We start from the raw sequence: 13,461 nt of genomic DNA, 5'->3' as shown, positions 1-13,461 counted from the left end.
GTTGTCCATGGCTTCCACGCTGCTGCCTGTTCTCGCTGGTGGCTCAAGAGAGTCCATCTAGCTGCAAGCACAACCGTTTGCAGCTGTCACTCCATCACCTGTGGCTCCATCACGCATTGCGTCCATGCCACTGCCTACTCAACTGCTAGCTCAACCACCAGCTCAACCATCCACAGCTGCCATGCCACCACCAGCTGAACCACTTGCAACCGCCACGCTGCCATCTAGTCCAGCTGCGTCTCCGCCAGAGGTTAGTGCGCTGTCTGGTCCTGCCTCGCCTGGTCCTGCTACATCTGATCCTGCCTCGTCTGGTCCTGCCTGCCGGCCATGTGAATGGCCATCATTGAACAGAGAGGGTGATTGATGACATCACCTACTAAGAAGTTTGGAGACGCCTTGCTTCAGATGACCTCAGTGGGTCATATGATATATCACAGTGTCTTCACCCTAAATGTTTTTTCACAGCTTGGCTCAAGTGATGAGGCACATGATCAATAGTGGGCCAATGACCACTAGGATTCAAACACCTGGGATTCTCCACTTCTTGGTTTTTAGAACTGAAGAAGCCTCCTGAATGAAGCATCTTCAAAACATTGCTGAGCTTCAAAAGAAATCCAGTTGCTTTCTTTTTCAGTATCCTTTGTTAGAAGAAGCTGAGTCGAAATACTTCCACTGCAGAAGATAAGGAAATGTGTGTATTTTTATATTTGTATATTTATATTTTAAAAAAGAAAATAAAAACCATACACTGTTAAAACTGCCAATGTTCATGTTTATTTTCATTAAAAATGAGTAGATTACTGCATCTCTTCACTATTTGTCTTCCTTATATCACATGTCCTTAAAAGATAGCAGTCTGTTTCCTGCAATGGTTTCACTGAATCTATCCTACAAAACCATAATAGAAACATTTTTTGTATCTGTTGAGCTAAATTATAACCAGCTGTAATGAACTTTAACCTGAGGCTATATAACTGTGCAGTTAAGCTATAAATATGTCAAAAGTAAAAAAGTAAATAAAGATAAGCTAACTTTAGTATCATTTATACTGAGCTGTTGCCTGCTGAGATAGTTGAGGTTTCACTCATGTTATTTTCTACACCCTGCCTGATGCCGAGGCTGGCTGGTGATCGGGTGACTGGTTGACTGCGTCCCGGGATCACTGCTGGCTATGGGAAGGCACCTGTCCATCCACACTTCAGAGTGTGGGGATGGCTGTGTGTGTCCGGGGCTAGCTTGGGCCTCTTCGTCATGCGGTGGGGGCTCCGCTGGGTGTTGGGCAGTTATTGAGTCTCGCCTTTGGCTTGTGCTGGGGTGGCCAGCGGGGTCAGTTGCCTGCTGGCTATAGGAACTCCGTCCGGGGCCTCTGTCTTCCCTCGCCTAGGATAGAATGTATGGTTGTCAGGATTCAGATCTTCAGATCTCTTGGGAGCTATAGATAGCTGGGGTCTCTTGGGTCTTTCCCTGGCCTTCACCCTCATTTTTCAAGTATTTTTCAGTACGTTTCATGACAAACAATCATACACACTCCCATCTTCTCTCTCTCTCTGGTTCTCTCTCTCTCTCTCACACACACACACACACACACACACACACACACGATGTGCTTTGTCTTTCAGGTGTTGCCTATTGTTTGTATACTTTGTCACAGCTGTAGCAGTTGGAGACCCAGCATGTCTGTTTGTTTCATCCTCAAAATTTCCCCCACCCTCATATTTTTCTCTTGTTTTTCTCTCATTTTTCTTCTTCTATTCCTCAAAATTTCTTCACCTATCTTTTGCCAATCCAACCTTCACACCCTGTCCGCTCCAACATAATATCCACACAAAGAATAATATGAATAATAAAATTAAATAAATAGATAAAACAAAAACATAAAAAGAGGAGCCTACAGAGAGTCTACAGTGCCAATCTTGGGAAAGTAAATATGTTTGGCACAACAAAGCATTCAAACCATTACGCTTGTTACAGCTGCTGGACAGGACAGGTTTAAAAATAGTACTAATATATTCATAGTGAGGAAACAGAGTACACAGGAGGTGAAGCATCTTTGGTGTGGATGGCAGTACTCAGGTCCACCTGAGGCATTGAGTAGACAACATCAGTTGCTTCACCACAGGGGGCGCTGCTGGTGACAGGAATGTGGGGAAAATGCACGTCAGCGTAGCAGAGGTTGTCTGCCTTAAAGAGATAAAGAGGTGAGATCAAACATTAGACATAAGACTGTTAAAATTAAATAATGTTGAATATTTAAATTGAAAAACCCACATCTGAAAAAAACAAAAATCAAGAATACATTTTTGTCATAATCATCATAAAGTCTCTGAAGTCACCTTTCAAAATACCTTTGTAACAAAATCTGAACATGACAACGTTCACAAACGAAGGATTTACTAGACTGCTTTTTTTTTCTTTACTGGACAGTGTTTTACAGTTGTATTAAATACAGATGAATTAACCTTAACGTTTGATAGACTTGTTTTCCACCAGGAAGGTGTTTTTTTTAAAATCCCACTGAGTATGAAGCTGATATTTATTCAAAGATACACATTTCACAATAGAAAGGATTCTTTTGAATCTTTTTCTCAATTTAAAAGATTTTATCTGCTCCAAACAAAGAGGAAGAACTTTTATTTCTTCAGTCTTCAGTGGAACATGGCTCTTTGTGTCTGAGAACAGATGAATTACTTCACTACACAAACACTTACCTGGTTTATGGCCTCAGCTTAGAATCACACCACAGTTTTACTCACGTTGTTCTGAGGAGAGGTGACGAAGCTGTAGAGGTCTATATTTTCAACTCCATCTGAACGGGGGTCTTTGGCGGTGGCATAAACTGAAGACACTTCTACAGGAAGTGACCTGCTCGGTATGTCACACTTTCTAATATCTTCATACAACCTGTCGACCTGCAGCAGGAGAACAAACCAGCTGACAGATACAAAGCAAACAATAATGAAGCTGATGTGTGTCACAGGTCCTAAAACCCACCTGCGTGTCAGCATACTCTGTTTCCACAGGAGGTCCTGAAAAACATGCAGGTCAGAAAATAAACGTCTCTCTTTAAGGCACATAACAGGAAGAAGAACCCGAGGAACTAAACACAGGCACAATATGAGGAACTACATATGAACTACAGTTAAATAAGGCACATGGCTGATAAAGAATCAAAATCATATCAATCAAATCTGCTACAATTAGTTTCTGTTGTGAGTCATAAATGAACATTCGGTGCTCTTTTTACAAACAGACTGAACTTCAAAAGTGAAAACTGCGTGACAGAAACGTCACACTTGACTTAATTCATGCAAACTGGGACATTCTGAGCTGAGCATGTTTAGCCTTTTCTGTTTTCCTAGCCTCACCTCTGGGTTTAGTGGTCCTCCTCTTCATGTAGAAAATCAGCAGAGCTGCTGATAAGACGACGATCATAACGAGCAGAATCAGACCCACATAAATCAGCACATCTGCAGGAGTTTAACAGAGAAGATTTCTTTTACTCACAGTGTAAACATGTGACCTCCAGGTCTGTTCATTTAGCAGTAAAGTTGTGCACATACAGAATAACGTATCTTTGGACTGAAAACAGTTCCTCAAACACTATCTGACAAACTGTTTATCAAGAACGACAGAACAATTTGTTGCTTCTAATTTATTCACTAAAATATCAGAGCGCTCCATCCACAGCTTTTAATGTGTCATTCTTGTGTAGTTCTCTGATAAAAACACATGAATGAACCCAAAGCCCTTTTCTACTCGAGCACTCATACGACCTGCCTTATTCATCCTTTTAGGCAAACACTTTTTTCCTACACCTTGTGCTTTCTATCCAACAGTGACACTCTGATAAACACACTGGAATATGGGATCAGACGAATGGCCTTCCAATTAGAAGATGACATGCTCTACCTGCTAAGCGACAGCCACCCAATATACCTGATCTTGTATGTTTGGTTTCAGTGAAGGCTGATGAAGATGTGGAGCTTAAACTCTGTGTTGTTTCCATTTTTTGTGGCGTGGAGGCTGATGAAGGTGTGGAGCTTCCTGAAGTTGAGCTTAAACTCTGTGTTGTTGGTGGTGTGGAGGCTGATGAGAGAAACACTGAAGCTGAAAAAGCTCTCAGAGTCCCGTTTGGTGTTGAAGTGGTTGAAGCTGTGAACAATGAAACCATCAGAGTCATAATAAGACCACTTGAAGCAGTTTATATATCTGCATGTGACTGACGTGGTTATGGGCTGTTTGACAGCAGAACTGATGAAACTTGATGTTTCAGATAAATATAACATCTGTAGGTGATTTGAAGGAAAAGTAGCTGCTTTTGAGACGTGAAGCTTCTGTCACACCTTCAAAGACAAACACGACTGTTAGCAGAAACTCACCTTCTGTGACAATCAGCTCAAAATCATCGTTTCCATCTGGCTTCCAGCGTCTGCCCAAAGCGCACCTGTACCGTCCTGAGTCAGACTGTTTCAGCTGTGTGATGCTCACATACATAATATCAGATGAGGTAACACCTTTGTTTACATATTTAATGCTGTATCTGCCGTTCTGAGCTGCATCATCAGATGTTTCAACAAGAATGTTTCCATCTTCACATTTTTCCTTACAGAAGAGTTTCCTGCTTCCAGACAAATAAAAGCTGCACCCAACTGTGATGTTTCCTCCTTTCTCTGCTCTGTGGGTGAGAGTTTCTGTTTTGACCAAACCAGTGTTTCCATCCTGAAGTGCTGCTGAAAGGATGAACAATCATTAGTTACAATCTTACCATAGATTAAATGTGACAGATGATTATCACTTTGTTGTACTTCTTCATTATATGAAATAAAGAATAATTCAGTGTTGTTTCAGGAGATCTAGTAAGTTGTTCAGAAGGATAGAGGAAAAAAATGATTGGAGGCTTAATGTACAATAAAAAGTCTAATGTTCCAAAGTGATTTCTGGCGATCAAAGTGATGTGAAACTAAAAATTATTTGCACACTGCAGTCGTGCGTGCAAAAGCAGAAGTTCGTGCAAAAATTTAAATTCCACACATCTTTATATTTCGGGGTTTTATCTGTTTATAACTATTACAAAGTGTCCTTTCTCTGAGCTGCATGTTTGAGTGACTCTTTTCCAATTTGTATGAGAGAGAACAAAGAAGTGAAGCGAGTTGTAAAACCAGCTGATTACCTACAAATGACAATAAAGTGAAGGTAAATAAGACTTAGACCAGAGAAAGTGACAGAAATAAAAAGCAAATTTACTCACTGAGGAAGATGAAGCAGACCAAAGTGTGTTTCATCTCAGAGCTCTGATGGTTTAATGCTGCTTCTCTTCTTTCTCACTTCAAACCAGGAACTTCTTACTTCTCTTAATGATGAGGTCACGCCTTCAAAACTCACACGCACCCACACAAAGACTTTTTTTTTTAACTGCAATAATGTTTCTTTATTTAAATTTCCTGTTTCTTCACATAACTTAAATGTTTTTGATTTTCAGAGTATCATTCACGCTCTAAAGAAACCGACTACGTGAGGTTTACTAAACTATAATTATAGGATATAAACTAGACTATTTTATAACTAGACTAGTTGACTAATGTTGGCTGTCCTCCATTTTCATCACACCAAACAGAACAATCTTTAGTATTTCATTTATCAGACGATGCAGAAATAAAATGTCTATTTATTTACGACTTCTATTTTAAGTTGTGTGTCACAAACTGAATCTTTTAATGTTCAGAAGTTCATCCAGTCTCTATCCAAGCTTAAACACAGCAATGCTTCTAAAGGAAATATTTACCAGGTGTTTATTTTTTTATTTATTGTTTTTAGAATATTTGAAGTTAATTTATTTTTGATATTGTGTTGTGTCTGAAAAAACTCTGACCAAACAGAATAACCTCATATATGTCATATGTATGTATATGTTTTATTTTACCCGTTTATAAGCAATTCTACCCCCAGGTCAAAAACATACAAAAGAAATAGACCAGTAGCCCCCAACCCCTGGGTCATGGAGCGGTACCGCGCCGTGAGAGTTGATGCTTGTTTTATCCTTAACTCGGTTTCCCTGGGTCTTTTCCTGTGTGTTATGAATAAATCTTCTTTGTTTTGGTACCGTTACTGGTTTTATTTTGTTGTATTTATCCGTGACACCTTAAAGGCCGGTCCATGAAAATACTGTCGGACATAAACCGGTCCGTGGCGCAAAAAAGATTGGGGACCGCTGAAATAGACTATATATATATAAGCCATTATGTGTGTGTGTGTGTGTGTGAGTGTGTGTGTGTGTGTGTGTGTTTGTATATATATGTATATATATACATATGTAAATGTACCTGCACACTGCCCAATTTACATAACCATGTGGAGGCAAGGACCTCACAGCACATGCATACTCCAAGTGTATTATAAGAGTTTGCTGCACACAAGATTGGCAAAACTACAGACATCTGTACTTACTTAGAAGTACAAATACTGCTGTTAAAAAGAAGTTGAAGTACTGATTCAACTTCTTTCGTCAGGTAAAAGTAAAGTACAGGCTCTGAAATGTAAAGCAAAAGTAATAAAGTAAAAAGTAGCTCTTTGGAGGATATTTCCATTTTGGTGCAAAGCTAACTGAACCTTGTGCTATAATAACATAATTATAAAATAATATCACTAGATGGGAATAAAAACTTTTGTTACTGCAGTGAACACCGGTGTGTTTGTGGGTCAGAGCCAAAAGCAGACAGGAAAAATGAACTGATGATCAAACAAAAAGCGAGCCTTTATTATGGCTGACACAAAAACAAACAAACAAACAAACAAACAGAACACAAGGATAGAAAGACAAGGCCAGGTGAAATACACAGGCCGGTAATGAGGGAAGAGAAACACCTGGGGAGACACAGCTGACACAAATAGTCATGACCCCACAAGTGGAAATAAAACAAAACACAGTGAACATGGACAAGACAGACTACATGGAGGACAGGAAAAGACTCATAAATCAGGAGACATAGATGAAACAAAAACTAGAATAAAACTTAACCAAATCGTAGCTCATAATAACAACACAAGAACTTAACATATTTCCAATAAAACATACGGAATCAAAAGTACAAAGTAAACTCAAAATGCTGCATCACAGATCAAGCCCCCGACAACTTTAGTCTAACTTTTTAAAATTCTAATTATACTCAGCTTGAATCTGAAGAAAAAGAAGGAAAATAAAGGCTATATATCCATTTTCTGTTGCCTTCATTGTAGAGGGTGACTTTGCCTCTAAACAGGAAAATGTGTAGCTGTCCCAGTAAGATGTGATTATATTGTTCAAAACTGGGCATTTAATGTAATTCCTATGTTGTATTGTTGCCACCTTCTGGTGGACCTGAGTATTGCGCTTTCAGGTGCGCATGGTTTGGACAGATGTTTAATTAAGGCACACATGTCGCCAGAGAGTGAAGACTAAAGCCAGAAAACAAGCTAGTCAAAGTCAAAGTCAGCTTTATTTTTAGCTTTATTGGCAGCTGTAGCTTGTGGATAAAGAGCAAAACTGGACAACATGGACTGCAATTGCTCCTGAATGTGTGGTAGAAAGGTGCACGCAGCATGTTTGTGTATTTTACTTTGTGTGTACGTTTTTATTTGGGTTGTAATTTAATTTTGCTCACACATTATTCTGTGTTTGCTGGTGAAGAGGAGATTAAATTACTGGTTAAACATCAGCTGGAGCTTGGCTCTTTATTCTACACCAAACATAAAAAATAACCTTTGGGGGCAGTTACATGTAGTCAGGGGTTAAAGTGGATTCAGCAGGTGAGGAACCCTAAAATTGGTTGTAATGGCTCAGTGAGAGGAAAAGAATCATAACTCACAATCATTTCTACTAAAAGCTCCAGTGGATTTTCTTAGTGCACAGGCTGTGATCAGCCGACCTGCTGCTCTTTGTGGATGTGAGCAGATGTTTCATGAGTTGTCCTGCCTGATTTGCATCCTCTACACTGTTTATGCTGTATTTTTTTTAGATGGTATAAAGTTTGTATGAAAGTGGAATTCAGTGGATGAATCTAAGCATTATGAGCTTAACTTCAATTCATCTCTGCTAAACTTGATACAACCTTACTCTGACCATGAAACCACAGCCACTGTGCATCATAACTGTTCTTTAAGTCCATCACAGTACAGATCCTGCACTAACCTACTGAGGATTTTCATGCAGCTTTTAACACAGTTAGTCTACTTCAGTTTGTTTTGCACCATAATATATATACTGAAAAATCATAATGCCACATGTACAGACCCAACATTTAAAAACATGAGAGAGCTTTGTATGAGGAGTCCTTCCCTTTAAAACTAAGTTCTCTTCTTCCTCTCCTGTCTTTCTTATCTTTCTTCATCTCGGAGTGAAGTTAGCTTTAGTTTTTCTACATGTGAAATACAGCAGGTGGACCTTTAGCTAGCAACACACTGTGAGACAAACTCCACAAACAGTTTGTGTGTTTGCTGATGTTTGTTGAGCTGACTGAAACGCTACATTTGAAATTACCTGACACTTAAAAAACAAGTCACTCACTTTATGCTTGCTCCTCTTCTGTAACGCTAGTCAGCTGCTCAAATACCTTAACCGCAACCTATGGACATCTGCAGTCATTCCATTGTCTAGACCAAAACAAAAACAGAACAAAAAAACAACAACAACAACAACAAAATACCTTCCTACTTTTAACCCCTGACTTTGAACACGTCATTTCTTTTTATGCAACATCGAACAAGATTGCCTTTCATGTGCTTCTGTTCAGGCTCAAATTGATTTGATGTTTGAAAGCTGGCAGTAACAAAATAATACTTTGACCCAAATGTGTTAAACCAAAAGTGAAAAACCTGTTTTGAAAATGTAGGGAGTCAAAGTAATAAAAATAACTGAAAACTGTACTTAAGAACAGTAACAAAGTATTTGTGCTTTGTTACTTCCCACCTGTGGTTGCACATTATTATATATGATGTATTTTTATCTATTATGTCTACAAATGTCAAGAAGTCACAAACAAAGGGAGAACATGTCACAGGTTTATTCATTAAAATGATTTATTAAACATATAGACATAACATTATTTTTTTACACCCCAAAAATACACGTTCAAAGCACCACAGCGATATTCCGATATCAGCTCAGGTAGAATGGACAATCACAATGAAGCAGTTCATTTTAATTTGCTCTGCGCTTCATATTTTTGGCCACCAGATGTCACCAAAGAGCACTGTGTTGAAAACCTTCGAGTAATGAACCCTTTTTCAATACAAGCTTCAGAAAGCAGCCTGTTGCTATGTCAGCTTATATCGGTCATGTGATTTGGAGGTGCGACATCCGTCAACCCCAGAGGGTTAATAACACTCACCTTAATTCAATTTTCAGAGTGGAACAATCAACCAACTGTGTTTAAATCTGAAATGTCCATGGTGTTGATTCCTAATGTGCTCTGGCACAATCACAGGCATCCGTAAAGCGCTATGAGCTGCACCCTTTTTAAATGATGGAGGTTGGCACCAGGGGTGTCAGGAGATCATTTTAGTGATTTTTAAGTGAGTGGTAAAATGAAGAAGAAGATTTAGGTAAATGCTGTTTTTCTTTTCTAATGAATGCCACAATGTGATCAAAATCAAGTCAGTGTTTCCTGTTTGTAAGATGAGCTGTAGCTGATAAATGTTTTATTAACATATTTATCTCGCTGTGGTTGAAAAGTTCGAAATCAGAGCCAACAAGTTTTATCACCTTGTGCTGGTCATTATTAAACCACCGACCTACAATATATAAAACAATAAACGGCTAACCTCTGTGGAGCACAGCTGATTCTTTCATGTATTACACACAGTGTTTTATATATTGTTTTATGAAGGCTCTATGAGAAAATTGTGACCAAATTACAATAGTCACTCAGCAGACAGATGTTACATTATTGGTGTTGGTTTCATCTATATGTGTCATATTAGCTGATCAGCGGTGACATAAAGAAACAGGAAGTCAAACACCACATTGTGGTAAAATTTGCCTCGACCGTCACATCATGTATCGTGCTTCAAACACATTTTCTGTATTTTGAATTCTCTGCCCTCATTTCATGCCGTTCAGAGAGAGCAGAGATCCTCTTACACAAAGCTGTGATGGGGGTTATTGTTAGTACAGCGATTCCTCTAAAACAGATGAGACAAACACTGATGTGATTGTCTCTGCTGCTGTGACATCCAGTTAAATTACTTTCCTTCTGCAGTTTGTTTGCTTCTTTAAGAAACATCAACACTGTGTCCCAAGACAATGTTTATGTTCTGCAGTTAAATATCGTCTCACCCTGAGGAATGCTACCCTGTCTTATTGCAGTTCTTCTAATTACACACTCTTTCCCCTTTAGGGTCGACTCAGAAAGGAAGACAGTTTTTCTGTTTTTACAAAGGAAACTCTGCCTGTTCTTAGGCTGCAAACCACAGACCAGACTGACCTGGTTAATAACAGGAACAGAAATGAAGATCTAACACTGCAGTTTATAGAATGAATATCAATATTTGACTATTTGGTGTTAAACACAGGACTTTGATAGCTCCTGATACCTTATAGACTGCATTATTAAACCACAAAAATATTGTCTTTAGTTACAATTCTTTAATAGTCATCGTTTCAACTTTTCACACTTAGCACACCCCGGTGATGACTCATTTCTGGGCACTAAACCACGACCTTCTCGTTTAGACAAAGCGCAAACGCATTTCCCACGTTAACAGAAGAAACTCGCTGTGGCTACGGACTTCCTCTTTTCTTTTTCTGCACTATTAACATCACAGCTTCTGAAAGTTTCAGCTTATGAACTACCTTAGAAACACATTTCACTCAATGTTTTTGTTTTCACTGTATCACAAAGTGACAGATATTTAACCAAACTGAGGCCTCAAAATCTGATGTCAGCACACCAATGGAAGATTTATAGCAGAGTACTTATTATTTTTATAGCCTTCAATGACAGGAACCTGCAGAAACGCTTCATACTCACTGACCTCAGCTATTTCTGCACTATATACAGGATGTAAACTAGTACTTGAATAGTAATATATATATATATATATATATATATATATATACACTAAAGTCAGGGTCAAGTCATCATTTATTTTACATCATAAATTACTGTACCTATCAGTCTGGGCCACAGGTGTCGAACTCCAGGCCTCGAGGGCCGGTGTCCTTCAGGTTTTAGATGTGTCCTTGATCCAACACAGCTGATTTAAATGGCTAAATTAGCTCCTCAACATGTCTTGAAGTTTTCCAGAGGCCTGGCAAGGAACTAATCATTTGATTCAGGTGTGTTGATCCAGGTTGAGATCTAAAACTTGCAGGACACCGGCCTTCGAGGCCTGGAGTTCGACACCCCCGGGGGCTATACCGACAACACCATGTACCACGTAAGCAGCAGAATCATATATTTAAACTGTATCTACATAAAAGGAAGTAAAGCTTTGCTGTAGACAGCAGAACTGAGGGAGTCAGAAATATGTTCAAACACTTCAACAAAGTGAAAATAACACTCGGCTTGAGAGAAGAAACAACACATGAGCTTCCTAAATCATCTTCTGTGTGATATTGACTCTGTGCAGCATTTATGCTGTCACCTGACCTTCATCCTTTCTCTGTTTACCTGCAGTGTCTCATTATTTCTTTCAACCTTTCACATGTTGTATTTAGGCTGTTATTTCTAATATTTACTGGGATGATAGTTACTGAATCCAGATCTAGAATTTTAAACCTGCCAATCTTCATGTTTTTTTTTCACAAAAAAAACCCAACAACATGTCTCTGGGTCTGAGCTTTTTGGGTTTATCAGTTAGAGCCCAGGAAGATCGTCAATGTCCAAAACGTTCTTCTCTAAACCAAATGTAGATCTTCAGGGTCACAGATTCAGTGTCCAAAAACTGTCCAGGTGCCAACTATTGACTTTTCAGGGTCTTGGGTTCAATGACCCAGCACCCAACTGTCGAGTATGGCACAAAAAACTCCTATACAGGTAGTCTGGTTGTGCTCTCTGATTATAAAGTCTTGACCTGGTAACCTGTAAGAGCTTTGTGAGCTAATAAAGAATACGACTCAGACTTTACTGTTTCACAAAAGGTTAGAAAGTGAATGCCCACAATTTAGACTTTAAATGCAAGAAATTTTATGCAAGAAATTTAGCAAAAGCAAAAAGGAAATAGTAATAATAGTTTAAGTGATGATTTTTACTGTCTTACTACTCACTTATCTACCTGAGCTAATGCTGATTTTGCTCTTATCTTTGGTGAGGAGAGGTTGGAGAAAGGATGAGCACACCTGGATCTGAAGATGCACTTATCCTGATGTTCTGAGTTGATGATAATCACTCAGCAGGAAAGCCACTGGGCAGTGGAAGTATAAATGTAAATGAAAATCCATCTGAATTGACTAAAGAGGCAAAAATGAGCAGATGAAAAGCCAAAAAATACAAAATTTTGCACATTTACAGGTTGGACTGCAGTTTCCCCTCGAGCATCGCTGCTGGAATTTGAACTGTGAACCTCTTAGATCCAATCGTCTGAACCGCTCATCTCACAGAAGACAAAAGGGAAGAACTCAGAATCTCTTCTTCATCCCACTTTACCTGCTCACCCTTTCTCCCCCTTCCTTCACTGGATGTCACATCTTCACATTTTAGCCATCCAATCAAGGTGCTGACATTTAATTATCCAAGGTCCACCCACACCTTTCCCCCTCTGTCTATCTGACTGTGTTACTATCAGTAAAACCACGTATAAATCATGGTTCTGTGTTTAACAATGACAATACTTAATAATTTTTCTCCCAGTGGCGCCAGTGTCCGGCAGCCTCGCCTCTGTCAGTGCGCCCCAGGGTGGCTGTGGCTACAATGTAGCTGCCATCACCAGTGTGTGAATGTGTGGATGACTGGATGTGTAAAGCGCTTTGGGGTCCTTAGGGACTAGTATAGCGCTATACAAATACAGGTCATAAAGAGTCGGTGACACAGTTCTCAGATATTATCATTTCTACTACTCAAACTACATTTCTCATTTACATATTGATCAAACTTATATTTTGATTTATCTTTGATTAAGAATAGAAATGCTTTATTATCAGGAAACAGAGTTTCCTCTGATCATTTTTAATCACATAATGCTGGATATTAAGACTGTTAAACCTCTTAGCTGTGATGTAGAGGCAGTAAACTTCAATCTCTGCTGACCTCAGATCACAAGACAAAGTTGATTTATTAAAGTTCAGTTATTTAATCAGCATTATTGTTTTACAGTTTACGGCATCCTAAAAAATACTGTAATGCTGAGCACAGTGAAACATAAATAACAGATAGAAAACATATACATATATATGCAAATGTAATAGCTTAAATGAATATAATAATATTGTTTTTAATTTAACAAAATAAAATTTGTTAAATTAATACAGTAAATTCAGTACATTCATAA

General features: G+C 38.8%; 1 protein-coding gene across 2 annotated transcripts; it reads right to left on the bottom strand.

Moving 5' to 3' along the window:
- Positions 1-765: 765 nt before the first annotated feature.
- On the bottom strand, positions 766-5,314 carry LOC146364945 (uncharacterized). Of its 2 annotated transcripts, none has more exons than XM_084916063.1 (7): positions 5,249-5,314; positions 4,380-4,730; positions 3,937-4,152; positions 3,366-3,467; positions 2,992-3,026; positions 2,754-2,909; positions 766-2,181 (listed from the first exon to the last, which is right to left on the bottom strand). In XM_084916063.1, the coding sequence occupies exons 1-7, from the start codon at positions 5,280-5,282 to the stop codon at positions 2,011-2,013; spliced, it is 1,065 nt and encodes a 354-aa protein (XP_084772189.1). In that variant the 5' UTR covers positions 5,283-5,314; the 3' UTR covers positions 766-2,010. The 2 variants fall into 2 exon arrangements, with proteins under 2 accessions (XP_084772189.1, XP_084772190.1); XM_084916064.1 differs by having other exon boundaries at positions 4,380-4,727; positions 5,249-5,312.
- Positions 5,315-13,461: the final 8,147 nt, after the last annotated feature.

The sequence above is a fragment of the Perissodus microlepis genome, chromosome 20 (assembly GCF_051167445.1).
Source record: "Perissodus microlepis isolate ML-2025 ecotype Zambia chromosome 20, ASM5116744v1, whole genome shotgun sequence".
Taxonomy (NCBI): domain Eukaryota; kingdom Metazoa; phylum Chordata; class Actinopteri; order Cichliformes; family Cichlidae; genus Perissodus; species Perissodus microlepis.
The sequence above is the reverse complement of the archived record's forward strand: the minus strand, read 5'-3'. Positions and strand labels throughout refer to the sequence as shown.

Bases quoted from the DNA above. Each gene is read 5' to 3' on its own strand.
- LOC146364945 (XM_084916063.1), bottom strand. From the start codon at position 5,282: ATGAAACACACTTTGGTCTGCTTCATCTTCCTCA. The intron at 4,153-4,379 runs GTGAGTTTCTGC...CATTGTTCACAG, and splicing joins TGAGCTGATTGTCACAGAAG to CTTCAACCACTTCAACACCA. The intron at 3,468-3,936 runs GTATATTGGGTG...AAACTCCTGCAG, and splicing joins AACCAAACATACAAGATCAG to ATGTGCTGATTTATGTGGGT.